The sequence below is a fragment of the Etheostoma spectabile genome, chromosome 7, assembly GCF_008692095.1.
Source record: "Etheostoma spectabile isolate EspeVRDwgs_2016 chromosome 7, UIUC_Espe_1.0, whole genome shotgun sequence".
NCBI lineage: Eukaryota > Metazoa > Chordata > Actinopteri > Perciformes > Percidae > Etheostoma > Etheostoma spectabile.
The window spans coordinates 29,307,100-29,325,237 of record NC_045739.1 but is presented as its reverse complement, the minus strand read 5'-3'; the positions used below and the strand labels follow the sequence as shown (position 1 = coordinate 29,325,237).

General features: G+C 40.2%; 1 protein-coding gene and 1 long non-coding RNA gene across 4 annotated transcripts; both read left to right on the top strand.

Moving 5' to 3' along the window:
• The first annotated feature begins 518 nt into the window (after positions 1-518).
• Positions 519-15,655, top strand: ppp1r3f (protein phosphatase 1, regulatory subunit 3F). Of its 3 annotated transcripts, none has more exons than XM_032520886.1 (4): positions 519-1,810; positions 9,072-9,118; positions 9,563-9,681; positions 13,826-15,655. In XM_032520886.1, exons 1-4 carry the CDS (start codon positions 945-947, stop codon positions 14,753-14,755), a joined length of 1,962 nt encoding a protein of 653 aa, XP_032376777.1. In that variant the 5' UTR covers positions 519-944; the 3' UTR covers positions 14,756-15,655. The 3 variants fall into 3 exon arrangements, with proteins under 3 accessions (XP_032376777.1, XP_032376778.1, XP_032376779.1); XM_032520887.1 differs by having other exon boundaries at positions 521-1,810; positions 9,605-9,681; XM_032520888.1 differs by having other exon boundaries at positions 522-1,810; positions 9,608-9,681.
• LOC116692526 (uncharacterized) lies at positions 9,688-12,442 on the top strand. The gene is made up of 3 exons (XR_004332721.1): positions 9,688-10,155; positions 10,272-10,298; positions 12,398-12,442. It is a non-coding gene; the product is annotated as an uncharacterized LOC116692526 (long non-coding RNA).
• Positions 15,656-18,138: the final 2,483 nt, after the last annotated feature.

Here is an 18,138-nt window from a genome sequence, read left to right as displayed (position 1 = left end):
AATGTCAATAAATAGGCATATGGTCTCCTGGGGTTTAATTTAGAATTTGTTTGTTCCCTACAAATCAGGCATTTTTTAGAGTCCATGAGTGGGATTACATAACAATCACTGCATTCACTATTGGTGTCGAGGCTCAGATGAATGCACAACCAGTGATGTATTACACATACTAAACAAACGGATGATAGCATATATATGCCATCAGGCTTGCAACAGGTGCATGTACACATGTACAATATACATTAAATTAATGATTAGGGTATTTATTAACTAGGCCTATTGTTTGCCGATATTAGACTACTATTTTATTAACATGAATACAAAATAATCTTCCTTTTGGGACTTTGAACCAGTCTCATAAGGGGATTAAATAGACCCCGTCCATAAATAATAATTTTCCACCTGATGGTGTGCAGAGGAGCTATACGGATGATGTCGATATCGGTTTAAATGTGTCACATCCATAGACCGTATATTATTTATTATTAATATTAACGGTCTATGGTCACATCTTAGTCAGACTGGCAATTGGCTGATATTACTTTAATATTCTATTTCCAGTGGTCGGCCTCTAGCCAGCCCGAACCAAACAGAACAACGGGGGAGTCGCAGGATTAAACCAATTTAAAAGACACATTTGGGGCATGGAGGTCAGTGCTAAAATTAGAGGCTGCTCCTTCCGCAACAGTAGCCTAACTGCAATGCCTATGTAAACCAGGGGACAGCTATCACAAGAGCTGCGGTACAGACATGTTTTCAATGGGTGACATTTAAACGCCACACGTTGACTAAAGAGGTTCTGTGCGTAACGCAGAGACGGCGATGGATCTACTGGGCACTGCTGCGCAAATAATGAGCATTTGGTAGTGTTTTTGGGTAGCCTACGCCATATGTAGGCTGCTCTCTTCAGCGCACAGCTTCCTTGAGTGTACATTTCTGCAAAAATGTCTTTTTTATCCATACCAAGTAAAGAGGGCACTTTTACCACGATTAAAAACGGCAAATCAGCCGAGCAGGCGTGGAGTAGGTCCCACATGGACAACGAGGATAATAATGATGAGGATGAGGATGAGGAAGACGATGACAGCGAGGACGTCCGCCTCATCCCGAGATGCTCCCCGGTGCCGAGAAAGCGAGGCCACTCCATCCACGATGAGACTGCTGAGTATATGCGGATCCAATTGGCGCTGTCCGGCCGAAAGAGAGTGTCATTCGCCGATACAACAGGTGGGGATCTGGTGGATGTGAAGGAATTTGCTGCGTTTGAGTCGGACGATGAGGAGGAAATTGCAAAGTGGGAAGAAGAGGAGGCAAAGTATCGGAAGCCAGAGCGAGAACCGACCTATCATGTGCATCCAGAGTTTACCGTGCCGAGCAGCGGTGCCTTGCTGCAGGCTGTGCACTCTAAAAAAGTGGAGGTTGAGCAGATTTCTCCAGCAGAGAACGAGCCACTTGCATTCAGTGGGTTAATACGAGTCCTGAGCATCTCCTTCCACAAAGCCGTTTACATTAGATCCACAATGGACAATTGGGCTACTTACTTTGATCACCCCGCAGAGTATGTCCAGGGATCTTATGATGGGTGCACTGATCAGTTCTCCTTCAAGCTGTCTTTTGCACCCCCTTATGTCACACAAGGCTCTCGCATTGAGTTCGTTGTCCGCTATGAGACATCTGATGGTGATTACTGGGCTAATAACTCCTCTATGAATTATGTGGTAACTCTGCTCCTGTCATACGAAGATGACTTGGCTCAGGCAAACGACATACAAGAAGTAAGAGGTATCCTGAAACCTCCAAAAGCTTACAGGTAAATCTCCTGTCCTGTCGTATGTGTGCTTTCATTTCCTTTCACACAGACCAAAGGGATAGACATTCACCAGACAGTTTGTGCAATATTTGGGGCACTGTTTGCTTGAGATTCCTTTGACCTCTGACCTCCACATGTTGATCTGCGCAAAACAATTCTCCTTAAAGGTGTTGCTAGATGCCTAAAGAGAATATTAAGACTCTCAAAGGCGCAAAAAGTTTCTGTGTGGTAATACTTTCAGACCAAGCTAGGTATCTAATAAATAGCCCAGACTGTGGCATAGGTCTCATATAAAAGAAATTGTGTGCACATCCCACCTTCTGGCAACTGCAGGACAAATGAAAAATACTAAAGTGAAAAAATGTAATGTCTGCATCACTGCTTTATGCTCCCATAATTTAATACAAAATGCAATGGACTCATTTGACAAAGGGATATATTACATTTTCCTGAAAAAGACCCAGTAGGGTTTCACTATAGGTTCCATATAAGCCATCAAATCACAAAGAGATAAGTCACAGAAACACTTGACATGGGCTTGTGCAACAGCTCCAGAGCTCCAGTTGTCTGCTAATTCCCTGCAAGTTTTTGTGGCTGATCTGAACATTCAGCTTTATTCATTAGTTCTGCCCGGAGACAGCCTTTAGCATAGTAAGACAAGCGGTCTGTTGCATAATGAGATAGTAAGTATCAAAGCTACGGAGTTAAGTCTGTTTATGGTTGGTGTCTTCAGCGTCTGCAGTGAGAGATAGAAAAGACTTTTGGAGAGACCCCCTAGAATGCCAGTCATTCAGTGGTGTGTGAGGGCGATCAAAATAGGCGAAGGGCAGGTGTCATTTTCAGGCCGGACGATACGCCCGCATTAAATTTACCTCTGACCTTTTCTATCAGAGTCATCGGGGAGCAGAGCCATTTCAATGGAACAGATTGTCCTCTTTGCCACGAGTAGGTGGAGACTTGCACTCAGCCACTTTTTCCCCCTTTCTTTACTCCACTTAAATCAGCTAATCCCTGAGAGGAAGAATTGAAAGCCTGATTTATTGTTACATCCACATGAAAGAGACAGAAGACATTAAGAAAAGTCCCCCAAGCTCAAAAGGACCCATAAAAGGAGCCCACTGCTGTAGTTGTCATGTAGATCAGTTTGTAAGTTGGAAGGGGCCAGATGGGTTGTTAGGGATGGATGAGTCACTGATTGAAAAGGGAGGGTTTGGGGAGCAGAAACTGTACCAGCAACCACCCCCCCTAGCAACCATTACACAATCAGGTGCTTTGAAGTTCACTGATAATAGGATTTTAAAACATTAACAAGGCAGACAGTTGGAGGAAAGGTTACTATGGGGTGAAACAAGCCTAGGCACTAGCATGTTTTATTTACTGAATGCTAATATGAATAACAACAAACAGTAGGTTATGTTTGGGAATAGCTGACTTAAGTGTATCCACCTTAGGTAAATATAGATATCACACAATTATGCAATCATGTAGCTGATAGTAAACAGTTAAACAAATCAACAGTGAAAACACCTTCAACTGTGAAATTTCCCTTCGTACTTTTCACGTTTGAATTTTTAAAATTTCTTCAGGACACAAGACAAAATAAGAGTTTACTTGTAAAAAAAAAAAAAAAAGGCAATGTGCAAAATAATAGTTTTTCTCGATTACATTGTTTTTAGGATTGTTAGGAGCCAAAATTGCGATCAAAATTCAATTCACAACCCTAACTTCTAGAGCCCGACCGATAAAGGATATTAAAGGATTTAGTATAAAAATACAAACTTAAGAAAACTTAACAAAAAAATAAACAGTGTTGCTAACAGGCGTTGTAGAGCGCCCTCTGGTGGACAAACTATGCAAGGCCAACACTCATAACATGGTTGACAGTCCGTTTTTATTTTATTTTTTAAATAATCATTTATCCGATTCAATTATTTGTTATTATAAATGATAACTGATGAATGACTATTACTAACTTCAATGTAATCTGCGTGGATCGCCAAGCGATGAGGTTGCCAAGTGTTTCCTTTTTTTGCGACGTGACTCCGTTCTGCGACGTGACCCGGGCCAAACGGGGCCAGATCTCCAGATCAGGCCAACGTAACGCTCATGTTGTCCTTGGGTCAAATTGACCCGTTTTCAGTAAAGTTTTTTTATTCTATTTTCACACAAAAAATGGGACGTCAAAATAAGACATTAAAAATATCGAAAACCTTTGGAAAAAACACCAAAAACATGAGAAAAAAGACACCCACAACATTGAAAAAGTGACATAAATGTTGGAAAAAGCAACAATATTGTTGAAAAAAAGTGACCATGGTTGACGGGAAGACAACAACAAGGGTTAACCCTGGTGTTGTCTTCACTTATGTTTTCTGTATCTAAATCATTCTTTAGATATATAGTTATAGATTTAGACCTGCACACACACACACCTTCCCACACAAACCCTGTTTTTTTCCTACAATATCAGGCTCAGGTTGCACTAGGGAGCTCGAGTTTTCAAAGGGTTTGGACCGGACATGTGATTTAGCGGTGAGCGCCAGATTAAGCCATCTGACATTTCAAATGTATCTTTCAAATCTACAATTAAAAGCGTATGCAAGTTTGAGGATAGTGTTCTTGCCATACTTGAGCTTGACAACTTGACAGGATGTGCACCGCTTAGCATTTGATGACTTCACATCACCACGCACGTATAATGCAAAGATCTTTGTCAGATCTGTATCAGATTTTAAATCCACCCAGCTGATTTCAAACTGGAGGTGCAAATAGGCACGAGTATGAAACAGATAGTCAGGTTATTCCCACTCTATTTGTGCAGCTCCTGTCACATGCCTATCACACATCTTGACCTTCATTTCATTCGGCACCCTTTGCAGGACCCTTGGCAATGTTGCAACACCCCCTCCTTCGACAGAAATGTCTTCTCATAGGAAACATTTTGGCACCATTATTTTGCAAATGATTTTAAAAATGAATCAAGGCTGTATTTTATTATCTCTCCCATGAATTTATTAATACTATACAGTGCCCATTCTTGCTTGGCAGCATTCTCCAGAACCATTGTTCCCCGAAATAAGTTACAGAAGGACCCCAAAGCACTTACCGGTAATATGCAACTGTAGGCCTATACTACTGACTTTGTACTTCAGAAGAAAACATTGTACTAGGCTACTACATTTACCTGACAGAGATAGTTGCAGATTCAAATTCTACTCACAAAATATCACAATTAAAATACGATGCATTAAATGTCCAGCATTAGCCTATGTTAGAGTTGAAAATCTCTACCTTTAACTTAACATTTGAAAACAGAACTTGAACTGTGCGCTCACAGGCGGTTTTATGACATAGGTAAAGCGCCTCATGAATGTGTGTAGCCTAATTATTAATATTTTTTATTATATACTATATATACTTAACAGTGCAGGCCAAAAGTTTCAAAGTCAAAGTCAAAGTCTGCTTTATTGTCAATTTCTTCACATCTCAAGACATACAAAGAGATCGAAATTACGTTTCTCTCTATCCCACGGTGTAGACAAGACATATTTTACCAATTAGGTCCACAGACAAACATAACATTCAAGTAAACAATATAAAAAGTGAAAATAAGAAAAAAATGTCAATCAATGCATTTCCGCACAAAGACACGGCGGTTGAAACCAAAGATCCCGAACTTGGACTCATCAGACCAAAGCCCAGATTTCCACTGGTCTAATGTCCATTCCTTGTGTTTCTTGTTCTTCCAGACAAATCTCTTCTGCTTGTTGCCTCTCCTTAGCAGTGGTTTCCTAGCTGCTATTTGACCATGAAAGCCTGATTTGCGTCTCGGCTTCAGTCTCCTCTTAACAATTTTTCTAGAGATGTGTCTGCTGCTAGAACTCTGTGTGGTATTTATCTGGTCTCTAATCTGAGCTGCTGTTAACTTGCGAGGTAAAACTTAACCTGTAACACATGTTGCAGTGCAGTTTAATCAGGCGCGGGTCGGCTGCGGCCCATGTAGAGATTCAGCATGTCCCCTTTTTTCTTGTAGCAGTCACACATCATCGTGGTACTTTTTAGACGATGTGGCCTGGGTGGAAGAAGGCGGGAACCCGGCTGAGCAGCGTGCAGAACGGCCGGAGAAATGTGCGCAATCGCTGGACACAAAACAACGTGCTGGAAAACCCCAACCGGCAACACATGTTCGGCTCAAAGAGTTGCAGCACAGCTGCATCTCATCTACAGATTCAGCATGTCTCCTATTTCATCATTTACATGTACGGTATATCATTTTTTGTTACACCGGTAGCTGGTGAACCACAATCAGTTTTCCTTGTAGGGATGTAGCATAGACAGTTGTGGATGTAGCAACTCCACCCCCCCACCGCTGTACTGCGCATGCGGGAACACACACATGGATACAGAGATTCCTCGACAGACAGTTAGATTCAGAGTCTGATGTAATTACATGTGAAAGCACCTGTCATGGCTGTTTGAAGGACATGGATCAAATGTTATCGGGCAGCCAAAGAAAGGCATTTAGCTGAAATAGCCCAATGTCACCACGGTCACCATAATTACATTGGATACATCAACTTCAATATAGAAATATGACTTTTTACTGGCTTATTTTGTGCGTGCACTTAATGATAGGGTGACCAGACGTCCCCGGTTTTGGTGACCAGTCCCCGGCTGGATCTGTCCCCGGAAATGTCCCCGGATTTCACTGTAACTGACAGACCCGAAATTGAAATGAAAGAAAGAAAATACTGACCAACGGAGCCGATAATCGCACACCCAACACACGCAGGCTCCAGACCGCCAGAGCCAGCGCTGCTCAGAGAGGTTTTAGAAAGCCGTATTTTACCATGCGAAAATCACTGATTCTTTAGATGGAGTCTGGTGCGTTTAGCGAACGCAATTTCGCGGACTTTTATGTTTTAAAAAGGATCTTAATCTTTAACAGAAAGGTCGGCCTCCTTAGAAATCCTTTCCATAATGTTGTCAGACACTTAGAATATTAATCTGAGTCTGTCAGTATACAAAACGAGCACTTTTATGAACGTAAATACAAGCTGGACAATTATCCCATTAACTCACGCTGCAGCTTGTTCCTCTGCTGCCGACTGCAGAGATCTCGTTTAATACTGCAATAATACCTCAATAGTTTTCATTGTATCTGATTCTCAATGAGCTGTTGCAGAAACAAGCCTTAAGCAATAAAGCAAAAGCTGTCAGTGGTTCAGTACATTACAACAATATTAAATAGTAGGACTTTCTATCTTGAAATATTAGGACATTCTCTAGCTCTAGGTCTAGTGTCCCCGTTTTAAGTTTTACAAAAATAAAAACGTGACGTGTTTTGGAGGTATATACGCCTCTGAGCTGAAAATGTCCCCGGATTTTGTCTGAGAAATCTGGTCACCTTACTTAATGACCCTCACCCTCAGTCCACAAAACCTCACTCGGTAATTTCCCACCTCGTCGTCTGAACACTCTTATAAGATGTGTCATCAGTCATCACTGAGGCGTTTGGCGTTAAAACACTCTGCTCAGCCGGTGCAGCCGTTCAGAAACAGAACCGTAGAAAATGTCCAGTGCAGGACAGTTAGCCAGCCATATTCTATTAAAATGGCTAATTCAGCACATTAACAGCTGAACTGCATCAGCAAATATTAAACCTAATTATCCATAACAGGTGTTGATGGTGGTGTATGACCACCCTCCTCTGCCATTTAAAATGTGCCTTCTTCATACATTAACTGCTATTTTCCATCATCGGGCCCAAATTGGTGTTCTTTCTTTCTTTTCGGGCATGGCCACTGCATTTGTCAGCTGATTTAGTTGTTGCTTTTATCACCAAAGATGAGCCTTTAATATAAAACCTTCTGAATAATCTTGTGGAGGATTTGGCTACAAATCCATGGTACACAAACTGACATTTTCTTGTCTCGCTGTGTGTCCATTAAACTTTCCAAAACTCCCAAATTTCAAAGGTCACACCTACAGTTGTGTTCAGAATAATAGCAATGTGTTTAAAAAAAGTGAATAATGCTCAAAATCCGTAGACTAGCTTTTAATTCCATAATACCAATGCATTGGGAACACTGCACATTCAATTCCAAATAAAAACAAAATTGATGAAGGTTGATCAAGAAAAAGCAGTATTTGCATTTTTGTTTATAGTCAAACATTTACTGTATAAACTGAAAAAAATGTCTCAAGGGTTTGCTTTACTTTGAATCACTGCACTAATATTTAGTTGCATAACCATTATTTCTGAGAACTGCTTCACATCTGTGTTGCATGGAGTCAACCAACTTCCGGCACCTGTGAACAGATATTCCAGCCCGGGACCATTGAACTACATCCCACAATTCCTCAGCATTACTGGGTTGTGCCTCAGAAACAGCATTTATGATGTCACCCCACACGTTTTCAATGGGATTGAGGTCCAGGGATTGGACTGGCCACTCCATAACATCAATCTTGTTCATCTGGAACCAAGACTTTGCTCGCTTACTGGTGTGGTTTAGGTCATTGTCTTGTTGAAAGACCCATTTCAAAGGCATGTCCTCTTCAGCATAAGGCAACATGACCTCTTCAAGTATTTACTTATTGAAACTGATCCATAATCCCTGGTATGCGATAAATAGGCCCAACACCACAGTATGAGAAAAATCCCCATAACATGATTTTGCACCACCATGCTTTACTGTCTTCACAGCGTAATGTGGCTTGAATTCAGTGCATGGGGGTCTTTGGACAAACCCCTGGACCCAAAAAGAACAATTTTGCTCTCATCAGTCCACAGAATGTTGCGCCATTTCTCCTTTGGCCAGTCTATGTGTCCTTTGGCAAATTTCAGTACATGTCTTTTTTTCAGCGATGGGACTTTGCGGGGGGGCTTCTAGCTGATAGCTTTGCTTCACAAAGCCTTCTTCTGATCGTAACAGTGCTCACAGGTAACTTCAAGTCTTCTTTGATTTTCCTGGAGCTGATCATTGGTTGAGCCTTTGCCATTTTGGCTATTCTTCGATCCATTCTAATGGTAATTGAGTTGTTAGATGCTAAAACTAAAACTACACTGTCATTAAAGCAAAGCATCATTTGTTTACATGTATCAGAGTTCTCTTTCTCTCGTTGTCGAAGGGGGTGGGGGGGGCACAACCGTATTATTTTGGGGGGTCGCAACTTAAAAAGGTTGAGAACCACTGTACTATTGAATTGTTTTGTCTTTATATTGTTTTATAAGCCAAATGTCTCTCTTTTCTTTCAGTATGAAAGATGATTTCGATTCAGAGGATGAGCAGGAAAAGGACAAAGGTATCCAACATGATTACTGTTGTCCAAAAGCACTGTTGACATATCAATTTGTCATCTGAGAAAAAAGGACATAAATGATTAATCATTCATACAATGGATAATTATAAATGATGTAATTGCATTGGATTTAGAAGTAATCAGTTTATTTGAAGTGGTAGTCCGCAAGTATTGCACTTCCATAAAGTTGCATTAGAGTCTGAGATGGCCTGACTTGAAGTCTAGTATGTGTCCAGTTTCAATACGGTTGAATCCTGCATTTCCCATAATGCAACTGTCCTTTATTCGACTCCCCCTGCCTTCAAACTGAGGCACAGAGGACCTGATGCAAATGTTTTCATCTGTGGAGTGCTCCTTTAATTACTTATACACTGTAGAGAAGAAAAAAAACGCTGATAGTAACAATTGTGTTCTGTTAAACGAGTGCATTGCTTTTTCTCCGTTCAGACTCATCAGGCTCTCACAGCGTAATTATGTATTTTGCATCAGCAGAAGAAGCAGGGACCTCGAGGTCCTTACCTACAGCTGTCTGCCCAGTTATCATACAGCCGGAGATTGACATAGAGGTACGTGTTAAATAAGAAAGAAACGAAAGCAGCTGCTTTTAATGAAATACAATGTTAACCAACAGTAGGGCACATCTGGGTTATTTCCTTTATGAACTATCTAGGACCTGTAGCCTGGAAATCCAGACCCAAATCCGAGATATTAAGAGTCTGGCATCAAGTAATGAAAGTCGCCCATCTCAAGAGGCGGTACAAAGCGTAAATTTGAAAATCTCAAAAAAAAGAATAGCTTGGCCACAAGGGCATAGCTAATGAGCAGCATTACTCGATGCCAGAGTAACTCGCTGAGTAAATTCAAATTGTCCTCTCCCGAGAACTCTGGATTTCCAGGGTATGGGACCTGCAAAAGTCCCAAAAAGTCCATCACATCTACTCACTTGTCAACAGAGGACAAACATTTAGCAATAAAATTGCTGGATTATGTTCAAATTCTCTTTATTGGTATGCAGTTGTTGACACATTGTCACTTAACAGGTAAGCAGGCTAAGTGCTTTATCCCATTATCCTAGTCTAATAAAAACATAACAAAACATTTCTGTTCCACTTTTAAAGCTCATCATAACTGGCTTGGTTGTTTATATTGTTCACAGCTCATTGAAGCTTCAGCAACAACTTAGGTAATATCTTGCTTTTCACTGCTGTAGCACGAGCACTGCGTGCTACCTTCCCTGTCAACTTCTTATTGTATGTCTATCATGACGCATGCTCATCATGTTCTTTTTGCACCTTTTGACTTTGTCCACATTTCATTTGAATCCATGTCTTTTGCAGTTTGAAGCAATTCAGTGCACTAATACTAATTTGCACCATGTGTAATGTGTATTTACAATATTTGTGATTATGATCGAACCCCACTATAATGTGTTGTTGTCAAGGTGTTTGTATTGAAATAGTTGTATTTAAAATGTCACTGAAACAGTGCTATTTTAAAGAGTGAAAAAAGTGCTATTTCAAAAAATGAGCTTATTTTCTTTATTGAGCGGTATCAATCAACCCTTGGCCAGAAAGCGCATTTCCTGAAATGTTCCTTTAAATGGAGAGTAAATTAGTTTTGCCGAAGCTCAATATGGTGGAGGAGAGAACTGTTAAAGCTGCTTAAAACTAGGATTACCTGGGGGCTTACGTCAGCATTTTTGGCAAAACAAAAGTTGATTTTGGAACAGATCCAGACATAACACATTTCAGACTGGAGGAAATGGTTTTTTTTCAGAAGAAATAAAAAAGTTAAAGTCGGTCGGCACAACACGGACTACCTCAGTCAGCCCAGAGTCAGTCAAAAAAGTACAACATTCCACCTTCTTACAGAGTAATAACTAGGGCTAGGATTTTCCGATTCAAAGTGATTTTCATTGAAAGGATCCAATATTGAGTCATACAATCCAGAAATGATCTCTGTATCATACGAAAATAGATACCCTAAAGAATCCATTAGTACCTCCCTGACTATGTCATGCTAGCTTGTCCCGAAGGGAGTTCAAAATCCCTCCAGAGATGCAAACGGCCAAGGGCAGGGCCAATTTAACCCTCATGTTGTCCTTGGGTCAAATTGGTTTTCAGTTAATTTTTTTTTTTGTCAGAAAAATGGGCCGCAGAAAATGTTAAAAAAATATCAAAAAAAACACCCAAAACAATTTTTAAAAAGCACGCACAACACTGAAAAAGTGACCAAACGTTGTTGTTTTTTTCATGGTTGACGGGAAGACAACACAAGGGTAAAGTACTATTTTGTGTGAAAATCCACTTTGGAAAAAACACAAGTGGTCATATCCAGAATAATTTTCTGAATTGAGTCAGGAATACATGTTTACCACAGAAAATAAGGTAAGGCCATTGATTTTCAGGTAGAAAAAAATGTAAAAATTTGAAATGGGTCAATTTGACCCGAATACCATACAAGGGTTAAAAGGGGTCCTGTCACCTCTCACCCCAAGATATCAGAATGAAATGTCACTAACAATCACCGAGTCTGTAGAGTTGCACTCTATTGTGTTGACTGCTGTAGTGTGTTGTTGAATGACAACACAACAGGACAATTAAAAAGTGCATTCATTTAACTGCATTTGGGGTCAATTCCTAATGTAAACATTGATTTTAACAATGAAGGTTTATAGGGAACCTTGTACAATTGTAGAATATCCTTCATAACCAAGTAAAATATGTTTTGCAACTAAAATATTCCAAATCAACATTAAATCGGGACCTCGCAAACAATTCGATTTATGAAATCAGTGGTAGTACCCAGCCCTAGTAATAACATGTCATCTGGTACTGTCACCTCACATACTGCATGCTATCTGTTGCATGTACTCGCTCCCACTCTATACATCATCCAGTATTTTTTAATAAATCTATTTCAAAGGTATTCTGGGGTTAAATATTCAGACTTAATCATTCCTGACAGATTCTTTTCCAAGTTTTGTGGAATAAAGTGAACTCGTTGTCAGTATAATTGCCAGGATCCGCTGTTTTAATGGTTCACTTGCTGAGCATTCAGTTGTGTGGAAACGTTTGATTTCTGTTAAGCTTTTCATTAATTTCCCGGTGCTATAAAATCATTTCTTAAAAGATTTTCCCCCGAGTGCTCTCTTGGGGCACACTAAAACAACTGAATGTGGTGTAAATTTATAAAACATGAAATAACAATACCAGAAACGGCAGCACACAGAGTTATACATGCATGTTTAACTCGGTATTGTTGTTTTTCTTCATTGTTTAGCTCTCAAAAAAAAAGGATTCCAGGTCACAGCTGGATTTTCATCTGGAAACATGAGATTAACGTGATAAGTCTTAACATGACAATCTACACATGCTCTTTTTAGCCCTTCTGTTATTTGTGTTGGATGTGTCTTGCTCCCGCACTTGTCCTTTTGGGAGGTGTTTTTTGTTTTCTGTCTTTTTAGTTTTTTAAATATATATTTTTGGGATTTCTTTTTTTTTTTTAACCCTTGTTTGGTATTTGGGTCAAATTTTTATTTTTATTTTTATTTTTTTTATTTGAAAAAACAAAAGGGGACAATACATATTAATGAAAATTTTCACAAATGTAAATATGCCAGATTGTAGCCTTAGGCTAATTTCCATCTGCAGACCCATTTCAAATTTTTTACAAGAAGATAAATGGTACAAATTTGAAAATTCAATGGCCTTACCTTATTTTCTGTGATAAACATGTATTCCTGTCTCAATTCAGAAAATTATTCTGGATGTGACCACTTGTGTTTTTTCCAAAGTGGATTTTTAACATGAATTATAACCTTATGACAAAAAACAAACCACACTTCCATTTTTAATTGTGTTCTAGTAAAGACTGATTGCATTCCCTAAACATATATGTTATCTCAATTTGAAATTGAAATAAAGACAGCAATATGGTAATAGATGAGTTGAGGTTGGGGGGGCTTTTAGGGGGGAGTTGACAGGAGCGAAGAAATGGAAAGGGGAGAGGGGGGGGGGGGGGGGGGGGGGGGGGAACGACATGCAGCAAAGGGTCGCAGGTCGGAGTTTAACCCGGGCCCGCTGCGTTGAGTAGCGCACCTTTATATATGGGTGCCGGCTTCACTAACTGAGCTACCCGGGCACCCTATTTTTGGGATTTCATCTTGATTTGACCGTAGATGTTTGTCACAGCAGACTCTCCATTAGTAGCTATTTTTCTTTTTAAATTCAACAAAGTGAAAATTAAAATAGGAATGGCAGTAGTTACAGTCCCTGGTGTTCAAAGAAAAAACAATTCAATGTGTAAAAATATAGGGTAAGCATTTGGATAAGAAAAAACAAATGGAGCTCATTTCCTTCACACTTGGATGCCCTTAGTCTGCATGAACTCCAGTTAAAGGAAAATATCTCTGGACTATAACACTGTTTATCCTCAATTCAAGGGACGTAAAAGCATTGGAATGTACATTTCTGCCAATACTAAGAAAAACATGCTAGTCAGTCCCGTCATACTGTGCCTGTTTTGTTTTGCATTTGCTCACAATTACATTGTCAGCATGGGATCCACATTGGCAGAAAAGCATTAGTATGCAGTTACATGCTTTTCCTCTTTCTGTGTGTGCAATGTTAATGTGGAATACAAATCGTTCCCCTTTGTCTTTATTCTCTCCTAGCTGTCACTGTTGTTTTGCTGTTTTACTTCCAACAGATTACAGTTCCCCCATCTGGTCCCTGTGTCCCACCCAACCACGAGCTTTCATCTGTTGATGGCAAACTGTCCGCTCACCCTGTGTCCCCAGGTGAACAGTTCCCTTGTATGTCTTCCAAAACCCCACTTCAAACTACTTCATCCTTTGTGCTCTGTACCACCGAATCGGCCAAGCCAAATAAGTCACAGCCTTTACCCGTGCTCCAGTGTGAATTAGGCAACCGAACGTCAGAGCAGCCCATAGACAGTAGTCCCCGTGCCCTGCTGCCTGCTTCAACTGCCTCTCTGCAACAAGAGTCAAGGCCGAGATCAGACAGCTTCCAGGCTGGCGGAGAGGAAATCCCTCCCTCCGACGCCTCATGCATGCATCTTCCTACGACGGAGAAAAATCTGTGGCCAACGGCAGAGGGCGGGCCGCCCGACAGCCCAGCCAGTTGTCCTCGTCTTGATCTTCCCGCTGAGGGCGTCTCTGCTCCCGGTGTGACTCAGGGCTCAGAGCGAGAGGTTGCAGTGGGATCGAGTGAACTTGGCGCAGGGTTATCAGAAGGTTCCACCAGGTCTGCAGCAAATCCCGAAAGCACTACGCCTGCACTCTCATCTCCTGTGGCTGAGAGTCAGGCATCTCTTGGAGCAGTTGGTGAAGCTCCACCGTCACCTGAACCCACAGAGAACGCGAGCCGAAACGTAGCTCAGTCGGCCTCCGCCTGGGAAGAGAGCGAAGATGCTCCCCGGATTCCCCCTGACACGTTATTAAAGAATCTACCTAACACGCTGTCAGAGGCTCGCAAGACGCAGTCACAGCACGACCCAAACAAGATTCTGACGCCATCCATCATCTTTCTGAGTGGAGTTGTCTCCCTCTCGATAGTGTTGCAGGAACCCAGTGCCCTCTTTATCATCGGACTACTTTTGGTCCTGCACCGTTTGTGATGATGCCAAAAAAAGCTTATTCTGATCTGTTCATTCTAAAGTGAAGTGCCTTTTCGGGATTCTAAAATAAGCCAATAAGTTTAACAATACACAAAGGAGTCTTCTGTTGAAGGGGTGTATGACTGTGTACATTTTTAGATTAGTTTACATTTTCGGGAAATGAAAGGGTACAATGTTTCCAAGCAAAGTCTAATGCAAGGAGGAAGCGATTACACAAATATTGGCAATATTTTCATGCATTCTGTGAAATAATTGTGAAGTAATACGATAGTAGTCCCCATCCCCAACATTATGATCACTCCAATACTAGATCGCAGTGTATTGTCAGAAATGTTTTGTAAGTGGTCTGTAATTGCTTTTTTCTTGTCATGTGGTCATAGTGTATGTGGTGTTATATTTGGATGTATGAGTCCAATAATACACTTGTTTTTTGTTCCATTGTTGTGAATGCAGCTAAGGTTGTAGTCTAACCACACTGCCATGAGTTATGGCTTTAAGAAAGGACAAAAACCATTTACCAAACTGGGACATTAAAGAGACTTGTTATACAAATGGAATTGTGTTTACAAAATGCAAAAGCAAAACGTGTGTTATGTGATTTATTTTTGCCCTAATGCCTAAAAAAATGACCTGTGGATGCTGCTTGAGGGACAAACGTGGAATACTGTCCAGTCATATTTACCATTAGAGAACACCAGCGTCCTCACTATTGCACACTGCATTTTGGTCACTCTTCCTGTTGATTCTTGCTAGTAAACCCATTTTGCTGTTGTGGCACAACATTAAACATCACAGCACTACTTTAACCTCACGGACGGACTGATCCACTGATTGACATGTTTGAAGTGATGAAAGATTTTGCAGTGTATTGCCATTAAACATGGTCCTGCATCCTGTCCCGATACTCGTCTTTATTTGTCACTTTGTCCTTTCATCCGCTCTTTAAAAAACTTTGCTGAACATTTTTCAGTGCAAATAAGTACCTGTTCCTTTAAACTATTTGATTTGATTCTGTTTTAGCACAATCTTAGTTATCTCTCATTAAGTGCTTATTTTAGCAGAATCTTAAAGTACTTTTATTTATAAGCTTAGAATTTGAAAGTCTTCCGCCTTGCACTGATTTATTCATTGACTAGTGGATGTGTGAGACACAATTTCGACAATTTCATCTTGAATATTGAATGCGTGCATGATAGTTTTACGCACAGCGATGACACTGCAGTGCAAAAGAGAGACCGGACGAAAATAACATCAGAGCCTTTAGTGCCGCTGTCTCAGGAATGCATTCAGCTTTGCTTGAAGTGGAAATACACACAGGGCAACACGAGCCGCAGATGGGAGCCAAAGGTCACGCATTGCACTGAAGTCATGGCGTCATTAGCATAGAGCACACTGATCATTGTAAGCTGAGGTCAGTGTGTTAAAGCTCAGGGAAACTCCTCAGATGCTACATGATGACATGTCACAGACTATTTCTGATTATATTCATGATGGGCTGATATTCGGATTAAAGGTAAAAGCATAATTTTTCAGTTTTGAGTTTTGGTGCCATTCTTTCTTGCTATTAGTTCTTTCAGACTAGTGGAGGAAAAAACATCCAAAATACACATTTAGATGTTTATTTAACTACACTTTGTATATTTCTGCCTGTTAACATCTCCTAAATTTACTAAAGGTTCACATTAGAGATGTATAGCAGCTGCGGGTTCAACTCCAACCTGCGGCCCTTTGCTGCATGTCATTCCCCCCCCCCCCCTCACTCTCCCCTTTCATGTCTTCATCTGTCCTATGGAAATAAAGGCCTAAAAATACCCGAAAAAATGATCTTAAAAAGAGAAAAAAAACATTAGATAGTGTATCATTTGTACATTTAAATATGAAAAAATGTCAAAATAACTTGTAAAATACAAAAACGTGATTGTCTTAATCTATGCAATCAACTGGGAAAGTTTCATGTTGAGATCTGCTGGTTAAAATGTCTGTCATTTTACAATGACAGACATTTTAAAAGCCGATTTTTTTTTTTCAAAATTAATTTTTCTCCACTTCAATAGCACCGTAACTTTACTTTGCACATACCTAACTCTGCAGTTCCATTCCTATCAATAGTCAGAAGTTTTTTTTACACAGTAGTTCCGATATCACTCACAGCCAGATGTACGTAACATTGTATACTTAAAAACATTGCAAATATAGATTTTTGTAATGGCTGTTTTTGTAATGACAGTATTTATCGATTTATTTAGTTTTAAGAGTTATCCAAAACTCCCTGTGTGAAACCTTTGATTTAAATATGTCAACAACATGAAATAATCATTTTGAACCTGGCTTAATCCAATGTTCAATACATATTATATCAGCGCATATTTAACAAGATAATATTCATATTTTAACATAACATTTAAGGAAGCTTAATGTAAGTAATTAACTGAGGAAATTTGTGGTGATATATAGTAGGGGTGGGAATCACAATATGATATCACGATGCATAATTGCAATTTTAAACATATTGCAATCGTCTGCAATTTGTTGCAATGTGTTACCTATTTTCCAACTTCAAATTTTCAAATTATGTCCCCAAAGGAAAACGCGTCAACATCTGTTTTTTGCTGCAAAATGGGGCCGTCAGGCAGACGAACTGACCAACACATACTACATATAATGATAGATCGATACTTGGCGCCTGTGTATCGATACAGCGTTGCCACGGAAAACATCGCAGAAAAAAACAATACTGTGCTGTATCGATTCCCCCCCCCCCCCCCCCCCACCCCTAATATCTACAGTAGCAGTTAAACTATTTCCCTATTAACCTGCAGTGTCTCTTTTAAGAGTTGCATAAACTACTTCAGTGCTTTCCTGTCCAATTAATATCCTGTATTAACTTATTCACTTCAAACCCACAACCGGCCTTGGATGTCAGGTATGGATTATGTGGATTATGTATTTGGCCTTAAAACGAAATTAATAATTAGAGCACACTTGCATTTCATAGACTAGTGCAGGGAAAAGGAGGGTGGGGGTGGGGGTGGGGGGGGAGTGATTAATTTTTGTGATGGTCACATAGCTCGAGTGTGGAATGCATTAAAAATTTAAGCAGACTTATAACTGACCCAAGGAGGATAATCAGTGGGAGTTCTACGGCAGACACTCACTGTGAAATAATGAATGCCTTTTTAAGCTACACGCCACTGAAAGCCGCGTTAAGCAGTGATTTCAAAAGAGGTTCCGTGAGTGTTGTGAATATTACCAAAAAGCCGTTCAAGGGGGCATTTTCTCACTCCTTCCACTCCGTTTAGTTTGTTCTAATGGAGTTATTTCATCATAAGAAACTGTTTAAAAAACACTTTTACTTAATTAATATCTCTGACAGAATGAAAGCA

What these genes read in the sequence shown, in the direction of transcription:
- ppp1r3f (XM_032520886.1), top strand. Translation starts at nt 945, where the DNA reads ATGTCTTTTTTATCCATACCAAGTAAAGAGGGCACTTTTACCACGATT. An exon ending in TGAGCAGGAAAAGGACAAAG is followed by an intron (nt 9,119 to 9,562) that starts GTATCCAACATG and finishes TTCTCCGTTCAG; the next exon opens with ACTCATCAGGCTCTCACAGC. An exon ending in AGCCGGAGATTGACATAGAG is followed by an intron (nt 9,682 to 13,825) that starts GTACGTGTTAAA and finishes TACTTCCAACAG; the next exon opens with ATTACAGTTCCCCCATCTGG.